Source organism: Phyllostomus hastatus, unplaced genomic scaffold, assembly GCF_019186645.2.
Source record: "Phyllostomus hastatus isolate PE091 unplaced genomic scaffold, TTU_PhHast_1.1 phas_scaffold_60, whole genome shotgun sequence".
In the NCBI taxonomy this organism is placed as follows: domain Eukaryota; kingdom Metazoa; phylum Chordata; class Mammalia; order Chiroptera; family Phyllostomidae; genus Phyllostomus; species Phyllostomus hastatus.
This window is the reverse complement of record NW_025334038.1, coordinates 2654369-2677000: the sequence shown is the minus strand read 5'-3', so window position 1 is coordinate 2677000 and position 22632 is coordinate 2654369. Positions and strand designations below refer to the sequence as shown.

The following is a 22632-nucleotide window of genomic DNA, read 5'->3' as shown; positions in this document are numbered from 1 at the left end:
GCAGGGCAACCCAAGTTGCTGCCTTGTGGTGCTGTGTGTGGGCAGGGGTCTGAGAGGGAACATTGGCGCTTGCTGGGCTCTCAGCCAGCTTTCAGTCACTTTCTCTGTTACCCACAAGCAAATTGGGCCCTTCTGGTGCTGATTCCCAGGTGGGTGGGTTTGTGTATGTTCTAGGACCCTGTGGGTCTCTCTAATGAATTTTCCTGTGAGGTTGGGAGTTTCTTCCACCTCCATAACACCTATAAGTTTCTTTCAGTCAGAGGTGTTGAGGCTTTATTTCCCCATGCTGGAACCCTGGGTTGCTCAGTCTGTCTCACTCCCCAGTTGTTCCTCCTGGTTTATCCACATGCAAATGTGGGATGGCAAGCCACTGCCTCGCCTGCCTTGGTCTGCTCCAGTCCTCCAGCTGCCACCCTGCAGTGAGTCCTCTCCACCCGGCTGCCCATCTGCGCCCCTCCTACTGGTCTGGGTGAATGTTTCTTCTTTAACTCCTTGGTTGTTGGACTTCCATACAATTAGATTTTCTGGCAGTTCTGGTTGTTTTTTGTTTTTAAATTTGTTCTTGTCCTTCTTTTGGTTGTGTGTGGAGGCACAGTGTGTCTGCCTACACCTCCATCTTGACTGGTAGTTACCTTCAACTTTTTAATTCTTGAAAAGACCTTTAAGGAAAGGCAGAATATCCCCATTTTGCAAAGGAAGAAACAAGGCCTGGAGAGGTTGATGGTCATGCTTAAGGTACCATATTATGCAGGACTGGAAGTGGTTCTCTGTTTATGCTCAGCTCTGGATTAGCTGATTCTGTGCTGGTTTCTTTCTCTCAGGCCACCAAAGATTGTGTTTCCCTATAACTTTCTGAAATTGAAAGACAACTACTGTCTTCATATCTACATGAGGGAATCATTATTTTTAGCCTTCCTGCATAATAGTGAATATCATTTCAATGAGATATATTTAAAATTATTTGCACTTTATTTATGGCTAAGAGAAATCTATATTTTAAATGTATTTAAATACTTAGGTTTCTTAAAGAAATATTTTTTCTAAAAATATATTTTAATGATGGAAAAAATAAAGTATCAACTAGTTCATCTTTAAAACTTTTAGTCTTCAGTATGATAAATGTGACTTTTTTCTCATTAATTTTAGGGTGATGACACTTTGTTTATTCCCATCCATGCCTATCCTGTCATGAACACACTGGATTTTCCCTCATTTATAAATCTATCAAATGTTCTACTTGGTGAAAGGTGAGTTACCAAAATGAATTACCAAATGTCATAGGATGTGAAAAGTTAAGAGATAATATATAAAAACTTAGAGTTGTACTTTTCCTAAAGGAAGATTATCTTTCTAGCTGAGGTAGACCTGACTTGTAATTGCAAAGGGAAAAAAAAACACCAAAAGAAGTCAAAATATTATAAGCAAGAAAGGGAATTGGGTCATTTAACTGAAAGGTTCAAGATGAATCTTCAGGCATGGCTGAGTCTGGGAGTTCAAAGCAGGTTGCAGGAACCTGACTTTCCCCATATCTTGGTTTTCTACAGGCTTCTTCCTCAGCCTCTTCTTCAGGGGGGCAACACAGCTGCCAGGAGCTCCAAATACTATTGGCATCCTGGGTGGTTGGAGGGACTGTAGGGGTTGTGGGTATTTAAGCAAAAGTCTCAGGACTGAGTCTTATTGGACCAACTTGGAGCTCATGCCCATCTATTAATCAATATGTGTTTTTAAATGAAGGAGGAAATGTATGCAGGAATGACAAAGATAATAGATAGTCACTATAGAAGCCAAATTTTGGATTCCTGCTCCTCTTTGTTGGGAAAATAGTTGATAATTCCAATTGTAATTTAAGATATGTCTTGTTTCTTCAGTAAATATTTATTTAATATCTACCGCCAGGCATAATGTTCTGTCCCTAGAGATACAAATAAGATGGGTATTATGCTGTTAGATATTGAGATATAATGGCCATGCCAGTTGTTAGAATCTTGAAATAATTCTTCGCTGGTTGGGAAATATATTCTGTCCTGAGCCTCACCCCCATTCCTCCATCCCAGCAGCCTGGCCCTCTGTACTACCACCCTCTTGCCCCACAGTGATTCAGCAGTTTGAGGGGAGGTAGCCACAGGGCCTGGCTCCAGCCTCTTTACCCATACTAATTGAGCTCTGCCTGCAAAGGCTCCACTGAACAGCCAGTTCTGATTCTGAAAGGCTTAGAGTCTAGGGAGACAGAACTATGCCATCAATTAACTCCACTAATTACTAAGTGCTGTAATAGAGGTTTACATGGGTTCCTGTGTAGGCCCAGAAGAGGGAGTGCAAACCTGATTGGAGAAATGGGGAAAGTCTTCACTCATGTGGGGATGACATGTGCTTATCCTCAGAGGACACCATGGCATGGGCTGTGAGGATGACATTCCAGGCAGGGAAATAGCATATTCAAAGCATGGTGGCAGCAGAGAGCATGGCTACAACCTATAGGTGCTGAAGGGCCACTGAAGGCTTTTAATCCACCCAATAGCTGGCAAATATATGATGCCTCTTGATGCAGGCCCAAATGGTAAGCAAAGACTTTGGGGCTTCACCATCCTCTGTAGGAAAGACAAATTTAAGTGTCCACAGGCAGCACTAAACAGGGAGGGGATTACAAATTGCTGGAATTAGAGAGAGGGACAACTGAACCCTTGTGGAGGTAGGAGGGGTGCTGATGTATGAGTTCCAGGACCCTTCTTTTTTCATGCTATCTGTTGTCCTTGAGTGAAACCTCCAAATTTAGATCTGGAACAATTGCTTTAGTTCAGCTGATGTGTGGCCCTCTTCCCTCATCCTGCATACCTTCCTATGAGCTTCTGACTATTTTTTAACAACTCCTTAAGAAGTGTAAGTTAATAATACACACAGAAGAATATATACTGATCTGTACAAATTATTAATAAAATAATATAATGAATAACAGCTTTAAGACTTAAAACATTACCAGTAATTTTGCAACTATTCTGAATTTTGTGATAATCATTTTTTTTATTTTAATAGTTTTGACACACATGTATGTAGCCCTAAAAAACACATTGCTTAGCTTTGCCAGTGTTTTATATTTACACAAATGGAATCATACTCTATGTAAGTTCTCTTGTAACTTGCTTTTTTTTCATTCAGTATTACGTTTTTGTGGTTCAGCCATGTTGATTCATATGGCTGTAGTTCACAGCTGTAGTGTGTACTTTATGGATTTTTTTCTCTGTTCTACTGCTAATGGACATATGGGTTTTTTTCTTTTTTGGCTTTGCCCAACACTATTGTTATCTATCTTTGTACATGGCCTGCAGCACATATTGTAGAGTTTCTCCTGAGAGTATACCTAGAAATGAAATTGTAGGTTCAGCAAAAAATTCATTGTTATTGTCTAATGTCAAATTATTTCCCAAAAGGTTGTACCCATTCACAGACTCACCTGCAGTGCATGACAACTTGTTTTCCTACCTCATAGCCAACAGTGGTTATTTTCATACTTTTACAATTTGGGTGACATGTATTCTTGGCTCCTTATTCTTCCATTTTCTGTTTATTTTCCCCAAAACATTCTGCCAGAACTGTATCCCAGTATTTCCTCCCTCCCACTCATCAGTCCTTCGTGTCTTCACCTGACCTTCTTGGTATTAAGTGGTTTGTACAGGGACCCCGAGACTCACTTAAAGGTGAATCTCTCCTGATGGGACCCACTTACTCTATACATTTTGAGGTATAGCTGTTTTCTTGAAATGGGTGAATATAGAAATTTTTACCAAAATTGAAGTGGCAGGAATCATCTAACTTTCTAATTCATCCTCTTCCCTCCGTTCCTCCCTCCCACCCTCCCTCCCTCCCTCCACCTTCTTTCTTTCCTTCCTTCTACCTTCCTTCCTTCCTTCTTCTCTCTCCTTTCCCATACATCTCTCTCTCATTCTTTTCCTTCCTCTCCCTCCCCCTTCTCTCTTTTTTCTCCTTCCTTTCTTCTTCTCTCTCTCTCTCCCTCTACCCCTCCCTACATCCCTCCCTTTCTCTTCACAAATTACTTTTTTTGCTTGAACCATAAACCATGCTTATGAGAACAATGGCTTAATGAGCTGATGAACATGATATGCCTTAAAATGCAGACATCAGTCTTGGTTCTTAAAACATAAATCTGTCAACGTCCCTAGAGGGTTTTCTGGAGTTATTTTGCATATAGTTTCCTTCATTTGTAATCAGAATGAGCATTTCAGCTAAACAGTTTTAAACTGAGTTTTGTATAATGATATAATATTTTTTTAAAGAATCTTTCAAAAGATAACTGTGCTACTTTTTTATCTTGCCAACATTCTGGCAGCCAGCAGTGCCTTCCCAAGACTTATACACTTTACATAATGGGTTTTTGCCAACTTTTAACCATCCGTACCATCTTAGGTTACATTCAATCTAAAATGTTTGGTAGCAGGACCGGGTAAGTACGTAAGTGGGTTTTCACATGAAATGTCCCCTGCTAATCTTAGCCTGCCTTATAGAATAAAGGTATCATTTGGGTAGATTCTTTATTCAGCATTTATTCATTCAAGAAATCTTGACTGAATGCCAACTATGTGTTAGGCACAATGTTAGGTACTGAGGATACAAATGATTAAGACCTGATGTCATGATTAAAAAGACAATTATAGGGGGATTCAAGATGGCAGCTTTACTCTAGGCAGCGTGTTTCTCGGCTTCTGTGAAGAGGAGGGAAACTCGTGGATCGGTGGAGAAACAGAGCAAGTGGACTAGGTTACTGAATCACTTTTGAAAGCAGGACATCAAAAATTATTGCGATCATTGAAAAACCAGATGGTAAGGAGACTGCTTCAGGACAAAAGGGACCCAGGGATCAGTGTGGGGACCAGGGGTGTGCAGTCCCTGGGCCCGGTGCTCCTGGGTCTGCCTCAGGGCTCCCAGGAGAGGGGAGTTGCTGCTCCCTCCCCCAAATACGGGGGTTGAGCAACTCCAGGGGAGAACGTGTTGCTTGGGGGCACAGAGAGGCCAGTTGTACTGGGAAAAAATTGCCCAGGGACTATGAACACCCACCCAGAGACCTGGGAGAAGTGAGGGCCTCCAGCCGGCATGACCAGGGGCAGCCTGGAGGAGCGCCCGCGCCCCTAGCCAGGTGGGAGTGTGGATCGGTGGAAAACCCAGAGCCAGGAAAGGGCGCAGCCTTCTCGGGTTTCGGGAGCCTTCGGTTCTGAACTGTGGAAGTGCGCACCCCATCGGGAATCCTGACTCTCATGCTGTGATCCCGGAAGGGACGTGGCACTTAGTGTGTTCCTTGAACCCAGAACTCAAAACTTTCCAGCCAGCCCAACCAGGGGCAGCCAGGAAATGCGCCCTCACCCCTAGCCTGGTGGGAGTGCATATCGGCTGAAAACCTAGACATCGCAACCCCGATCCAGGAAAGGGCGCAGGCGTTCTCAGGTTTCGGGAGCCTGTGGTGATGAACTGTGGAAGCGCGCACCCCATCGGGAATCCTGACTCTCCCGCTGTGAACCCGGAAGGGACGCAGTGCTTAGTGCGTTCCTAGAGCCCGAAACTCAAAAGTTTGGTGCGGGGGTGTGCCCTTTTACGATTCCCAGGGAGGGCACAGTGAATCCCAAAACGTCACCGGTGCCTCCTGAGATCATAGAGCTGGAACCCTGCAGGGACCCCAGAGTCCGGAAGAACGCAGCAGTGAGCTCCAGAGAGCGAGTGTGCTCTGGAGCGCCCAGGGTACCTGATAGACTTGCTGAGATTTGGCTGGGAAGAGAGATAAGCATTTCAAAGGTCCTTCAGCCAGCTGAAGCCAGCAAGATCAGAAAAACTGGTCTGGCCAGTTAGAAACCAACAAGAGGTTTTTTTTTGTTGTTTGGTTTGGTTTGGTTTGGTTTGGTTTGGTTTTTGTGGCTGTTGTTGGTTGATTGATTTTATCTTGTGTTTTAAGTGTCATTTTATTTTTCAATTCTTATTGTTTTTATATCTCGCATTCCCTTATCTTTCTCTTCCATTCATCCTAATATTATTCTTTCCACTCCAGATTTATCTCTCCTGCACTCCACCTTCTGCTTTTCTTTCCTTTTTTTTTTAATCTTGCAAGTTACTGTAAATTTGCATTGTCTTTTTCTCACTTTTCTGACATTTTTTATTTTAATAGTATTTTGGTATTCTTTTTCTTTCTGTATAATCTTCTTTGGCTGGTTATACTGTCATTTGATAGGTTCCTCCTGGTATCTCAGTCACAGTGTGTTGATAATTTACTATCCTTCATCTGTGTTCCATTAATACACCTCTCAAGGTTCTATACTCTTTATTCTTGTTATCTAGATCTCATCAATTCTGCCACAAGACTGTCACTTTACTATTATTGTTAATAAGACCTAGTCCATACAATTGTAAATACTACTCAATACCCCTACCTGATCTCAGTTCATTTTGCAATTTCCTGAACTATACTATTGTGGGGGTTGTCTCTATTCTTTTACACACTACTGCTATTTACTAATCTTTAATCCAACCCTACCTTAGAATCTGACCTCCCACAGCCTCACAGCTTTCTAGATCCAACTAACAATCCTCTCGTCCCCAGTAAGAGTCTTACCTTCTTTCCATTCTTTTTAAAACGTGGATAGTAGGGTGGAGGATCATGGTTAACACTATAAGGAGCCAAAGGATAACCCATCTCTTCTCTACTGGCTGCTAATGTAAATATCATAGTATACTGTCTTGCTGTCTTAAACCATTTCGCCTTACTCCTCCAACTGATCACAAAAAAGAGTAGGGGGAAGCTGTGAACACGAGGATACACAAAGGAGATTGCACCGCTGAATCTCACAAGTATTCTACCACAGAAGTTCACACCATAATTACAGGGAACCAGAACAGATCAATTTAAGAAACAGAGGCTAACAAGAAGAAACCCATGAACAATGAGAAAACAAAGAAACAATCCCCAATTGAAGGGAAATAAGGAAGCCTCAGGAAAAATGCTAAATGAAATAGAGGCAACTCAACTATCAGATAGTGAGTTCAAAACAATGATTATCAGGAAGTTCAATGAACTCACAATGAGCTATCAGAAATTAGAGGGAAACTACAACAATCTCACTGCTAACTATATAAACATGAAAAAGGAAATAGAAACTCTCAACAAAGGCCAAGAGGAATTGAAGAATACAATTTCTGAACTGAAGAACACAGTAGAAGGAATGAAGAGCAGGACTGATGAAGCAGAAGATCGGATTAGCAAGCTAGAGGACAAAGTAGGAAACAACATCCAGAAAGGGCAAGAAAAGGAAAAGAGGCTCAGAAAGAATGAAGAGGGATTAAGAGAAATGCAAGACAATATGAAACATAATAATATCCGTATAATAGGGATACCAGAAGGAGAAGAAGAGCAAGGGATCGAAAACCTAGTTGAAAAAGTAATGAAGGAGAACTTCCCTAATTTGATGAGAGAAAAAGTCCCACAAATCCAGGAAACAGAGAGTCCCAATCAAGAGGAACCCGAAGAGGCCCACCTCAAGACACATCATAATTAAAATGGCAAAATTTCAAGACAAAGAATCTTAAAGGCAGCAAGGGAGAAACAGGAAGTAACATACAAGGGAGCCCCAATAAGGCTAACAGCTGACTTCTCAATGGAAACACTTCAAGCCAGAAGAGAATGCAGGAAATACTCCAGGTAATGAGAACCAGAGGTCTGCAACCAAGGCTACTTTATCCAGCAAAGCTCTCAATGAAGATAGAAGGCCAAATAAGAAGCTTCCCAGACAAAAGAAGTCTAAAAGAATACACCTCCACCAAACCAGCTCTGCAAGAGATTCTAAAGGGACTGCTTTAAGGAAGGGAAGGAAAAGAGAGAGAGAGAGAGAGAGAGAGAGAGAGGAACACACATACGTAAAAGACAATGAATAAGTACCTATCAATAATAACCTTAAACGTACATGGATTAAATGCCACAATCAAAAGACATAGAATAGCTGAATGGATAAGAAAAAATGACCCACATATATTCTGTCTACAAGTACCCACCTCAGGATAAAGGACCTGCACAGGTTGAAAGTGAAGGGCTGGAAACAAATCTTCCAAGCAAAGGGACAGGAAAAAAAAAGCCCGGGTAGCAATACTCATATCAGACAAAATAGACTTCCAAAAAAGGTCCATAAAGAGAGAGACCCAGAAGGTCACTTCATAATACTCAAGGAAAGAATCCACCAAGAAGACATAAATATTGTAAATATATATGCACCCAACATAGCACCCAAATACATAAAGAAAATCTTAGAGGACTTCAAGAAAGATATGGACAGCAACACAATTATAGTGGGGGATTTTAACACCCCACTATCGAAAATGGACAGATCTTCCAAACAAAATATCAACAAAGATATCGTGGCATTGAACAATACCCTTGATGAAATGGACTTTACTGATATATACAGAGCCCTCCATCCAAAAGAAGCTAAATATACATTCTTTTCAAATTTACATGGAACATTTTCAAAGATAGACCACATGATAGGACACAAAACAAGCCTCAAGAATTTCAAGAAAATTGAAACCATACCAAGCATTTTCTCGGACCACAAGGGACTGAAGCTAGAAACCAACCCAAAGGAAAAAAACCCAAAACACTAAAAAATCATGGAGATTAAATAGCATGCTATTAAACAATGAATGGGTCAAGAATGATATTAGGGAAGAAATCAAAAGGTTTCTGGAAACAAATGAAAATGAACTCACAACAACCCAAAACTTATGGGACACAGGCAAGGCCATCCTGAGAAGGAAGTTCATTGCAATACAGGCCCACCTAAAAAAGTTAGAAACATTCCAAACAAACAACATAACCCTACATCTACAAGAACTCGAGGAACAACAACAAAGATAGCCCAGAACAAGCAGAAGGAAGGAAATAACCAAGATCAGAGATGACATAGAGACTAAAAGCACAATTCTAGGTATCAATGAATCCAAGAGCTGGTTCTTTGAAAAGATAAACAAAATCAACAAGCCTTAAGCAGACTCATCAAGAAAAAAAGAGAGAAGACCCAAATAAACACAATCAGAAATGAAAGAGGAGAGATTACAACAGGTACCACAGAAATACAAAGGATTGTAAGAAATTACTACAAAGAACTGTATGCCAAGAAATTTGAAAACCTAGGTGAAATGGACAAATTTCTAGAAAAATATGATCTTCCAAAACTCAATGAAAAAGAAGCAGAAAGCCTGAACACACCAATAACAACAAAAGAAATTGAAGCAGTAATCAAAAAACTCCCAACACACAAAAGCCCTGGACCAGATGGTTTCACAGGAGAATTCTACAAAGCATTTAAGGAAGAGCTAACCCCTATCCTTCACGGACTATTTCAAAAAATCCAAAAAGATGGGAGACTCCCAAACTCTTTTTATGAGGCCACATAAAGACACAACCAGATAAAGACACAACAAAGAAAGAAAACTTCAGGCCAATATCACTGATGAACATTGACACTAAAATTTTCAACAAAATACTGGCAAACCGCATCCAACAATACATTAAAAAGATCATACACCATGACCAAGTAGGATTCATCCCAGGGAAGCAAGGATGGTACAATATTTGCAAATCAGTAAATGTAATACATCACATAAACAAAAGCAAAGACAAAAACCACATGATCATATCAATAGATGCAGAAAACGCATTTGATAAGATACAGCACCCATTCATGATAAAAACACTCGGCAAAGTGGGAATAGAGGGAGCATTCCTCAACATAATAAAGGCCATATATGAGACACCTACAGCCAACATCATACTCAATGGGCAAAAATTAAAATCTTTTCCACTAAGATCAGGAACAAGACAAGGCTGTCCACTTTCACCACTTCTATTCAATATAGTACTGGAAGTTTTAGCCAAGCAATCAGACAAGAAAAAGAAATAAAAGGCATCCAAATCGGAAAGGAGGATACAAAACTGTCACTGTTTGCAGATGACATGATAGTATACATAGAAAATCCTATAGACTCCCCCAAAAAGCTGCTTGACGTAATAAATGAATTTGGCAAAACAGCGGAATACAAAGTCAATATCCAGAAATCAAAGGCATTTCTGTACGCCAACAATGAAACAGCAGAAGCAGAGATCAAGGAAAAAATCCCATTTGAAATAGCAAAAAGAAAAATAAAACACCTAGGAATAAACCTAACCAAAGAGGTAAAAGACCTGTATTCAGAAAACTACATAACACTGAGGAAAGAAATCAAGGAAGACACAAACAAATGGAAACATATACCGTGTTCATGGTTTGGAAGAATTAGTATCATCAAAATGTTCATACTACCCAAAGCAATTTACACATTCAGTGCAATTCCTATTAAAGTACCAATGGCATATTTCACAGACATAGAACAAACTCTTCAAAAATTTATATGGAATCATAAACGACCCCGAATAGCTGCTGCAATTTTGAGAAAGAAGAGTAAAGTAGGAGGGATCACAATACCTGACACTAAACTCTACTACAAGGCCACTGTTATCAAAACAGTCTGGTACTGGCATACAAACAGGCACATAGACCAATGGAACAGACTAGAGAGCCCAGAAATAAACCCAAGTCTCTATGGTCAATTAATATTTGACAAAGGAGGCAGCAACATAAAATGGAGTAAAAATAGCCTTTTCAACAAATGGTGTTGGGAGAACTGGACAGCCACGTGCAAAAAAATGAAACCTGAGCACCAACTTACACCACATACAAAAATAAATTCAAGGTGTATAAAAGACTTAAATATAAAATGTGACACCATTAAAGTCCTAGAGGAGAACGTAGGTAGGAACATCTCAGATATTTCACGAAGAAACTTTTTTACTGACTTGTCCCCTAAAGCAAGGGACATAAAGGAAAGAATAAACAAATGGAACCTCAAAATTAAAAGCTTCTGCACAGCTAAAGAAAACAGTATCAAAATGAAAAGAGAACCAACTGTATGGGAAAACATATTTGCCAATGATACCTCAGACAAGGGTTTAATCTCCAAAATATATAAAGAACTTACATGACTCCACTCTAATAAGACAAGGAATCCAATTAAAAAATGGACAAAGGACTTGAACAGACACTTCTCCAAGGAGGACATACAGAAAATCCAAAGACACATGAAACGATGTTCAATATTGCTAGCTATCAGAGAGATGCAAATTAAAACCACAGTGAGATACCACTTCACATCAGTCAGAATGGCCATCATAAACAAAGCAACAAACAACAAGTGTTGGAGAGGTTGTGGAGAAAAGGGATCCCTAGTGCACTGTTGGTGGGATTGCAGACTGGTACAACCACTATGGAAAGCAGTGTGGAACTTCCTTAGAAAACTAAAAATGGATCTGCCTTTTGACCCTGCGATTCCACTGCTGGGACTCTATCCTAAGAATACTAAAACACCAATCCAAAAGAACCTATGCATCCCAATGTTCATAGCAACACAATTTACAATAGCCAAGTGTTGGAAGCAACCTAGGTGCCCATCAATAAATGAATGGATCAAAAAACTATGGTACATTTACACAATGGAATGTTATGCAGCAGAAAGAAAGAAGGAGCTCCTACCCTTCACAACAGCGTGGATGGAGCTGGAAAACATTATGCTAAGCGAAATAAGCCAGGCAGTGAAAGACAAATACCATATGATCTCACCTTTAACAGGAACCTAAAGAACAAAACAAAGAAGCAAGCAAAATATAACCAAAGACACTGAAATAGAGGACAGGCTGACAGTGACCACAGGGGAGAGTAGAGGAAATTTCAGGAGACATTGGGAAGGGTTCACGGGAACAAACTTAAAGGACACATGGACAAAAACTAGGGGGATGGTGGTAATGGGAGGGAAGTGGGGAGGGGTGGGGGGGCTGGATTGGGAGTAAAAGGGAGAAAACTGTACTTGAACAATGATTAAAATAAAATAAAGTAAAATAAAATTATAATTTCTAATTCAGTGTAAACTGAGGAAGGACACCTAATGTAGTTCAGTGTGAAGGAAGTTAGGGACAGATGAGATGGGGAAGCTCAGACAAGACTTCCTAGACGAGAACACGTCGGAACTAAGTTTTGAAGGATGACTATAAATCAGCCAGCAGAAGAAGGGTGCAGAATAGGAGAGAACAGGGATGTTGCAGATAGTGCTGAAGCTTGGGCAAAGTCAGAGACATGAAATGGCACAGACATTTGGGCCTGTATAAAATATTTGTGTGACTGGACATGGGTTGCAAGAACTAGACAGGGGAAGTTGGGAAAGGGCTGAGAAAGATAGGCTTTTCTGGAATTTATTGATTTCGCCCTGAGGCCATTACTGAAAGATATAAGCAGAGAAATGGCACAGTCATCTCTACCTTTTAGAAATCTTACTTTGGTTCTCCATACAGAGAAGTAGAGGGAGATGACCAGGACTGCTGTGGTAAGCCAGGCACAGGACAACAGAACACCTGGACTTTTCAAAAATAAGCAATGAGAGGGCTTCCGATCAAGGTGGCAGTGTAGGTAAACATAGTACTTGCATCCCATTCACAACTATTCCAGAATTACAGCTAAACTACAGAACAACCATCACTGAGAACTGCCTGCAATCTAGCTGAACAGAAGTCCTATAACTAAGGATACAAAAAAGAAGCCACATCAAGACTGGTAGGAGGGGCAGAGATGCTGAATTGGCTGATCCCACACCCACATGTGGCAGACAAAAATCAGAAGGGATATCTCAGTTGTGGAAGTACCCCCTATGGAGAGAGGGCTCCCAGCCCCATAACAGGACCCCCCATTTCAGTGTTCCAGTGCCAGGAAGAGAACTACCCATAACTTATGGCTGTAAAAACCAGCAGGAATTGTGGCTGAGTGAGACAGCTCACATGAATGACAGCTGGAGTCCCAGGCATTTCTCCTAAAGGGCCCATGCACAGACTTATTCAGACTCAATCCCTCTGTATTCCAGCTCTGGGGCAGCAGTTTGAAAGGCACCAGGGACATGCAGAAAGAAACAGAATTCTCTGGCATCAGGGTGAAGATGGGATGGGCAACTTTGTCCCAGACAGAAGTGCTGGCAGAGGCCACTGTTCCTTTGCTTGTCCCTTTTCCCACAGAGCCAGCAGGTGGGTGCTGTAATTGAGTCTACATCACCCTGACTAACACTATTTGCCTCACCCTAGTAATTCCCTCAGGCCCCACCCCACCCAACTTCTGGTCCCACTCACTCCCTTTCCAGTGGCTTTTCTATACAATGGCTGGTCTTGACTCATGCCATGGACTTCCCTAAAATGTCTGAAGCAGCATTTGGCCTTCTCATGCCATGTATTGACTACTAGCAGCAGCCAGCCTTGGTTCACAGCTCAGCCTCTCCTGGGAACCTACAAGTCCAACATGAGTAGTAGCCATCTGCAGTTAACTTTGTAGCTTATGCCAGGTGGCCCGGGCAAGGCACAGGTGGTGACTGACCTTGACCTGTACTTCCTGGGATGCCCCAGAACCAGCACACCCAGTGGAAAGCTTCATACCATTTAAAATCACCACCGAGTCACCTCCACCAAGGGTCACACTCAGAGAGCAGACTCAGCAGGCACCAGAGACCTGCTGAAGTAAGTCCTGTTCCATGGAGTTGGCCCCAGCACAGCTGATCCTCCAAAGCAGTGGCAGGCAGTCCTTGCAGCCAACTGCCTGGGGATAAAACTCTCCCACTGAGGTGCCAACAATAATAAGATCTCAACTACAATGGGAGGGTGTATATAGCCCACATGGGGGCACACCTGGAGTGCCCAGCTTGGATAAGCAGGAAGGCTGTGCCACTGGGCCTACAGGACACCTACTAAATAAGCCCACTTTGCCAAGCCTGGGAGATGTAGTAGCTTTGCTTAGTACATAGAAACAGCCCTTGGTCAGGTAGCTCAGTTGATCAGTGCATCAGCAAAATGTACACCAAAACGTTGTGGGTTTGATTCCTAGTCGGCATACGTACAGAAGGCAATCTATTGATGTTTCTGTCTCACATTGGTGTCTCTCTCTCTCTCTCTCTCTCTCTCTCTCTCTCTCTCTCTCTCTCTCTCTCCCCCCTCTCTCTCAAACCAACAGAAACATATTCTCAGGTGAGGATTAAAAAATATGTAGAAGCAAACACAGGGAGGCAGCCAAAACAAGGAGGCAAAGAAACGTGTCCCAAATAAAAGAACAGAAAGAAACTCCAGGGGAAAAAAAACTAAACAAAATGAAGACAAGTAATCTCCTAGATACAGAGTTCAAAACACTGGTTATAAGGATGCTCAATGAATGTAGGGGAAGAGTATATGAACTTAGTGAGAACTTCAACAATGACATAGGAAACATAAAAACAGAGATAGAAAACAAAAAAGAACCAGTTGGAAATGAGGAATACACTAACTGAAATAAGAATACATTAGAGTGGAGTGCATAGAAGCAGGTGTCAAAATGAGAATTGGAAGACAGGGAAGCAGAAATTACCCAACTAAAACAGCAAAAAAAAAAAAAATCCAGAAAAGTTAGGATAGTATTAGGAGTCTCTGGAACAATTTCAAACATACCAACATCTGCATTGTTGGGTTGCCAGAAGGAAGAGAGAGCAAGGAATTTTCACATATGTGAAAGAATAATGACAGAAAACTTCCCTAACCCAGTAAATGAAATAGACATACAAGCCCAGGAAGCACAAATAAACCCAAAGAGGCCCACACCAAGACACACCATAATTAAAATGCCAAAGATTAAATATAGAGAATCTTAAATGCAGCAATAGAAAAGCAGTTAATTACTGACAAGAGAGTTCATATAAGACTGTCAGCTAATTTCTCAGTAGGCCAGAAGAAATTGGCACAAAATATTCAAAATGATGAAAAACAAGGATCTACAACTAAGCTTACTCATTCTTCTAAGCTATAATTTAGATCCAAAGGACAGATAGCTTCCCAGACAAGAAACAGCTAAATGAGTTCATTACCACCAAACCAGTATTACAAGAAATGTTACAGACTTCTTTTTTAAAAAGTATACTTTATTGATTATGCTATTACTATTGTCTCATTTTTCTCCCCATTATCCCCCTCCACCCCTGTATCCCTCCTTCCTCCAGCATCACCCCCCTACACCCTTAGTTCATGTCTGTGGGTCATACATTTAAGTTCTGCGGCTTCTCCATTTCCTATTCTATTCTTAACCTCCACCTGTCATCTTGTACCTTCCAACTATGCTTCTTATTCCCTGTACATTTACCCCCATTCTCTCCCACACTTCCTCCCCACTGATAACCCTCCATGGGATCTCCACTTCTGCGATTCTGTTCCTGTTTCAGTTGTTTGCTTAGTTTGTTTTTATTTTTGCATTTTTTAGGTTCAGTTGTTGATAGTTGATTGTCATTTTAGTGCTCATAGTTTTGATTTTCTTTTTCTTAAATAAGTCCCTTTCATATTTCATATAATAAGGGCTGGGTGATGATGAACTCCTTTAACTTGACCTTATCTGGGAAACACTGTGTCTGCCCTTCTATTCTAAATGATAGCTTTGCTGGATAGAGTAATCTTGGATGTAGGTCCTTGCCTTTCATGACTTGGAATACTTCTTTTCCAGCCCCTTCTTGCCTGGAAGGTTGCTTTTGAGGAAATTAGCTGACAGTCTTACGGACACTCCTTTGTAGGTAATTCTCTTCTTTTTTCTTGTTGCTTTTAAGATCCTCTCCTTATCTTTAATCTTGGGTGATGTAATTATGATGTACCTTGCTGTGTTCCTCCATGGGCCCAATTTCTTTGGGAATTTCTGAGCTTCCTAGACTTCCTGGAAGTCTTTTTCCTTTTCCAGATTAGGGAAGTTCTCCTTTATTATTTGTTCAAATAAGTTTTCAATTTCTTGCTGTTGTCCTTCTCCTTCTGGCACCCCTATGATTCGGACATTGGGATGTTTACAGATGTCCTGGAGGTTTCTAAGCCTGTCCTCATTTTTTTGAATTCTTGTTTCTTCATTTTGTTCTAGTTTAATGTTTCTTCCTTCTGGTCCACACCATTGATTTGAGTCCCGGTTTCCTTCCCATCACTGTTGCTTCCCTGTACATTTTCCTTTATTTCACTTAACATAGCCTTCATTTTTTTCATCTAACTTGTGACCATATTCAACCAATTCTGTGAGCATCTTGATTACCAGTGTTTTGAATTGTGCATCTGATAGGCTGGCTATCTCTTCATCACTTAGATGTATTTTTTCTTGAGCTTTCATCTGTTCTTTCATTTGGGCCATGTTTTTTTGTCTGGGTGCACCTGTTACATAATAAGGGGTGGAGCCTTAGGTGTTCATTAGGGCAAGGCAACCCACCTCACTGCATTGTGACATTGTGTGTGGAAGATGGGTTCGAGAGGGAACAATGCTGCCTCCTCTGCTCTCTGCTGGTTTTCAGTCACGTTCTAGGACCCCATTGGTCTTTCCAATGAACTCTTCTGTGTGGCTGGGAGTTTCTCCCACTGCCACAACCCCCACAAGTTTTTGTAGACAGAGGTTTTGAGGCTTTATTTCCCTGTGCTGGAACCCTAGGTTGTGCAGGCTGTCTCACTCCCCAGTTGCTTCTCATGGTTTATCTGCATGCAAATGTGGGACCACCTGGTCCACCAGCCTGTGCTTTGACTGCGCTGGTCCTCCAGTTACTGCTTTGCTGTGAGTCCTCTCCACCCGGCTGCCCATCTCTGCCCCTCCTACCAGTCTGGATGTTTCTTCTTTAACTCCTTGATTGTCAGACTTCCATAGAGTTCAATTTTCTGTCAGTTCTGGTTGTTTTATGTTTTTAAATTTGTTGCTGTCTTCTTTTGGTTGTGCAAAAGAAGTGTGTCTACCTAAGACTCCATCTTGGCTGGAAGTCTGCTAGTGTAAGTGGTAGTTCTATGTTTTAACATTTTGAAGAACTCCCAAACTGCTGTCCAAAGTGACTGTACCATTTTTCATTCTTACCATCAATGAATGAAAGTTCCAATGGCACTTACATTTTAAATGGCAGAGTAAAGCAACCATTTTTCCAACCAAGAAAATATACTGTTCATTATGGAAAAGAACAAAGGTGACAGGACAACAAATTTGTCAGAAGGAAGATTCAGAAGAGTATGTTCGGAAGAGAATCAGAAGATTCTCTTTGCATATAGAATTGATTCAGATAAAATGATCAGAAGTTGTAGGATTTGCATTAAATGCCACTAAGTTTACTTTCTTACTTTGAGGTTTCTCTGGGAAGAAGCAACTGTTGTCTGAGTACAGCCTCTCTGAGGAGAGGATAGCACCTCGGTACAGTTCCACAAGGTCATGAAATGGACTTGTATATATTCATCAACTATTTTCATTGGCTGGATTTGATGCTTGTAAATTTTCCTTACTGAGATAAAATTCCATGTGGACACTTGACAGCTATCTATAAACAAGCTTGGTAACTTAAAATCTGGTGAAATGCATTTTGACAGCTTCCGTAAATAACAAAAAGTGGCATTCCAGTTTCTGTCCAGCATCTCTAAGTCAAACACTGTGGGATGCAGAGGGCTTTCAGCCCTCTTGCCCTTCTATAGGTTGAAACTGTGCTTTATAACTAGGTAAGCCTAACCATCATGGCTGGTTAAATTTTCTCATCACTACCCTTCCTATATACACAAGTAAATAAAAACATGCTTATGTTAGGTACTGAAATTTTATATCTTTCCATTCCATGGTTCTAGGATGATTCATGTGAATTTATTACACTGTGGTTTCTCTAGCAATGTCTACCTAGCACCAAATAACTGGTTGAAATTTAAAGCAAATCCAGGTAATTGACCAGTTGTTCCCTCCATGTGGCATCACTGATCCTCCATTGCACCAAGCTGCCTCTGTCGACCAGTTGGTTAGTGTGCTGTAGACAAGCTGACATGAAAGGCACCTGGGTCCTTCCCTGGATTCCCCTTCACTTCCCTGTTTCCTCTCTAGACCTGGTCCCCTGGGCAAGGCAGCTATGCTACTCTCACAGCAAGTGGAACTATGTGTTCATTTCAGGGCTGTAGATGCTCCATGGACTGCAGGCCATATAGCAACAGTAACAGAGAAGGTCTCCAGTCACTCCATTCTAAGCCAGGATATTTTAGTCTCTGGAACTTTTACATAATTAGAATGCTTTTCGTTAAGTGATTAACCTCATGGCTGATTTTAGAAAGTGTTGGAATAACCAAGGTCAGAATGGGGTATCCAAATGAAACCAAATTCTCTCCCTGCCCCCGGAGTTAAAAGCTTCCAAGCCATGGGAGAGTATGAATTCTTAAACTAGCCCTGAAAGGTATAGATTGATGGTAATGGTTGGCCCCAGCATAAACAACCACGTCATGTCTTGCATTGTGCCAATGAAGAGCCTCTGTGTGAGGGCCTGAGAACCAGCTGTAACTGGCTTTGAATGAGGGTGTCAGGATAAGACTATAAAATTGCTCTTCAGAGGGTCCTGGCTGGTGTGGCTCAGTTGGTTGGAGCATCATCCTATAAATGGAAACTGCGCGTGCCTTGGTTGCATGTTCTGGAGAGGCAACAGACTGATGTTTCTCTCCCTCTCTTTCTCCCTCTCTTCCCCTCTCTTAGCAGGTGAGGATTAAAAACACTGACCTTCTCAGAAAATAAATTTACATTTTCAGCTCATCAAGGGAAACATGCTTCATACTCATACTAGGGTCTCATTTTATGTGCTAAACTCATAGCTGATTTGAAGGTACAGCAGCATTTTATGAAAACATTCTGAAAAGGGTGACTTGAACTTGTCAAACAACTTGTTCTTTACTTCAGTACCTACTTGGTACGTCAAGCAGTAGTGAATTTATATTTAGAGTTGCTTCAAGATTTATATTCAGATAAAAATTCACTGTCAATTAAGAATAGCCTGGATTTTTATTGCATGAAAAATATCTCCCATATTTTGTAGTTAAAATGTCTTTGATTTAGTATCCTATACTGACTTAGTATTGATCTAGTTACTCATCTTGAACCCATCTCTTTGTATAAATTTTAGCAGGAAAAGACAATTATCCAGCCCCCAAACCGCAGGGATCTATGTTAATAATAACAAAAGGGTTTATGTACTTTCCTCTGCATTACGTAGAAGTGGGTACCAATTTGACACAGTCAACAAAGGAATTTTCAGTGGGAGATGTAAGTTAATTTTTGTTTTCTTTTAAAATTTTTTTCACAAAATGTTGAATTGTAGACACTCAACTTTTGGAGAAAGCAATAGAAACGTTGAAACACCTGAAACAGGAACAGCCAATATGACAACCTTGAAAATTGTCATACTCTTCTCTTTTCCCTTAAATTTTGAGCAAATTTGATTTGGCAAAATTTTCAGTTGGTTTGTAGGGGCTAAAGGATGAGAAGCACAAATTATGATCAGCATCTAGAACAAATGAAAGTGTGTCTTGGCAGTAATTAAATGTGACTTATTATTTTTATTTTGTGCCTTCTAGTCTTTGTGTAAATTTCTGGCATAATTCATTAAATTTAAAAGCATATACATTTTGTGGCTCTGTGCAAGTAAGTATTATGGACTAAGCAGTAAGAAGTTTTAAAATATTATAAAAAGTCATGGATTAATTTTCAATTCTAATATTTAAGAATATAACATAAGGAGTTTCAATGTTTACCCAACTACATGCCTATGAGAAAGCACAGGGTAGGTAGGGTAGGGAGCAGGTGTGGTTTTACCAATAGGTACTAAACTGAAAGTGTTTTCTGGGTATTCCTCCTCCTTGCTTGGTTTATAGTGCTGTCAAATCTTTTGCCAAATATACTGCACAGGCAGCCACATTTGGTCACTGCTGATGCTCTGATGCTCCGTTTCACAGGTTTGTGATACCTACACACACATATGCACTGTCAAATAATTTCTAGAAGGTGATTATTTAATGCCTGTCAAAATAGTTAGAATAACTAGCAACCATTCATCTGCATTGTAACTATTTTTTCTTAAATAGTGGCTTTCTCTTACATAAGCCTGAAATTTCTCACTAAAAAGTCTTAATATACAATTTCAAACCAAACTCTTTAAACTTAAGTTGCTTTGCTTTAAACATTTGTTTCTTATTCCACTGCCACATGATCTTTTGTTCTAGTAATTGCTGGTGGGTAAGCCACAAGGACTAGCAAGCTGGCAGCTGGTGTCCTTATGGCTGTTTCAGGCCAAACATCATTATAGGTCATTTAGCTCCAAGGAAGTTGGGATTTGAATATAGCCAGCATGTGGTTCCTTCTACCCTCTGTTTTAGAAAAGGAAAAAGCTATTGGTAGTTTTAGTGTATTCTTACCCTTTCTGAAGGGTAAGAATACACTATCTTTCTATCTTTCTGTCAACAAAAATGAAATCAGTCTGCAGGGGACTTTTCATCTTTTTTCCCATCACAATGTACCTGCCTCCTTTCCCTTTAATGTGACTTTCTTCCTGATGCCAGACCTCCCTGTACTCTGGTCTCCAGTCATAGGCCCTGTTCTAATTCAAATGAGCTGCCCCTGAATTTCATTTCTTACCCCCGCATTATCTGCAACTCTGCTGAGTTGTAAGGTGTTGTTTTCTATTAAATGTATTGTTTATATTAATACTTTTATTATTTTTAAGTAAGGTTAATTTCAAAAGGTATTTTATGCTATGTAATTCCACTTAGAGCAGTCAAATTCAGGGACAGAAAGAGGAAGGGTGGTTGCCAGGGCCTGGGGGAAGAGGAGGGAAATGGAAAGTTATTGTTTAATGGGTACAGAGTTTTAGTTTTACAAGGTGAAAAAAATCCTGTGGATTGATGGTGGTGATGGTTGCAAAACAGTGTGAATGTTTAATGCCACTGGCATTTTGTTGACACTTAAAAATGGTTAAAATGTTAAACTTTGTTATGTACATTTTACCACAATTAGGGTATATATCTCTGCAAATGATACGGTATGTCACCTAGTCAGTGATAACTTTTTCTGAATTTAGTTCCTTTCCACTCCCCAGAGAAATGCCTTAGCTTCTTTTGCCAAGCACGCAGAGGTGACCTCATTTAATTCCTCTTGTTCCCTAGTGTTTTCACCAGAATTCCACCTTTTCCTAAACTCCTGGGACATGGGTAAGGGTAGGGAGTGGGTGTGGTTTTACCAATAGGGAGGACTAAGTAAGGTTCAGGAAGGAATTAAATCAAGGGCAAGAAGTAGTCAAGGGCCAGGACAGCAAAAGAAAAACATTAAAACTCCCTCACTCTGACTCTTTATTAGTCTCTGCCTCTAATATTGGTCTAAGCTTAGTCTAAAATGAGGGTGATATTTAATTCTCTAGGTGTAAAAAATTATGAAATGCCTGTTGTGTGAACTTTTCTTTATGTAAATTTGTGTTTGTTTTTGTCTCTATCATTAAGGATCATAAATCTATGCTTCAGTTTGAGGCCTCAGTCCCAATAAGATTGTCTTTGAAAGTAAGATAAGTAGCAAATAAAAGTTCATAAGAACATCAGTTATCTTAGATGAAAGGGCATACTTCGAGTTTTGAAACATAATTTACCCTCAACTCTTTATATCTTTTCAAATCATTGCTTGCTTGTTTGGGGTTTGTGTGTCTGACTTATCAGGGAACTAATCATTATGTCTGAATTCTTTCTATTTTTATTGGTCACTTTCTAAATACAGCAATTTATATCTAAAACTTAAAGGAAAATAACTGACAAGTCCCCATATTTCTTCCTTTCTCTCTATGTGCACACCAGTACTTCAGGAAGGTTGGTAATATTTGAGAAAAGGTTTTGGGAATTTATAGATGTTTGTTGCCAATGGACTATTTAAAGGAAATGCATTCCAAAAAGCTCACCAAATATAAAGCATAGAGGGATAAGTTTCAAAGAGAATGTCAATAGAGGACTGCAGTGCAAACACTGAGGTGTCATTAGCTACTCCTTAACATTAGAGACCTTGGAGAGATAATAAGATGGAAGTTAAGAGTTCAGGTTCTGGAGACCTGGCTTTAATTTTCACCTCACTACTTATAAATGGTGTAACCTTGGACCTCCCTATAGGTCAGTGTATTTACCCATAAAATGGGCATAGTGATAGTACTTACCTCCTAGTTTTGTTAAGAGGGTTGACTGGTATATATTAAGGGCTAAAACAATAACAACAAAGACTTAAAAATTGCAGACTTCCAGCCAAGGTGGAGGCATAGATAGATACACTTTGCCTCCTCACACAAGCCAAAAAAGGAAACAATAAATTAAAAAAAAAACAACCAGAAATGCCAGAAAATTGAACTTATATGGAAGTCAGAGAACCAAGGAGTTCTAAAGAAGAAACATTCATTCAGACCAGTAGGAGGGGCAGAGATAGGCAGCTAGGTTGGAGAGGACACACCCAGCAAGGTTGTGGCTGGCAGACCAGGCAGTCCCACATTTGCATGCAGATAAACCGGGAGGAACAACTGGGGAGTGAGACAGCCTGCACAACCCAGGGTTCCAGCACAGGGAAATAAAGCCTCAATACCTCTGTCTATAAAAATTTGTGAGAGTTGTGGCAGTAGGAGAAACTCCCAGCCTCACAGGAGAGTTCACTGGAGAGACCCATGGGGTCTTGGAACCTACACCAACCCACCCACCTGGGA

The 22632-nt window shown here is 40.5% G+C and overlaps 1 protein-coding gene across 1 annotated transcript in view; it reads left to right on the top strand.

Moving 5' to 3' along the window:
- Nucleotides 1-22632, top strand: part of CFAP221 (cilia and flagella associated protein 221) — a 121534-nt gene that overhangs the window by 19994 nt on the left and 78908 nt on the right. The window contains exon 6 of the mRNA XM_045826102.1: nt 1147-1247. Coding sequence (XP_045682058.1) covers nt 1147-1247 — 101 coding nt within the window. The remainder of the gene's footprint in view (nt 1-1146; nt 1248-22632) is intronic.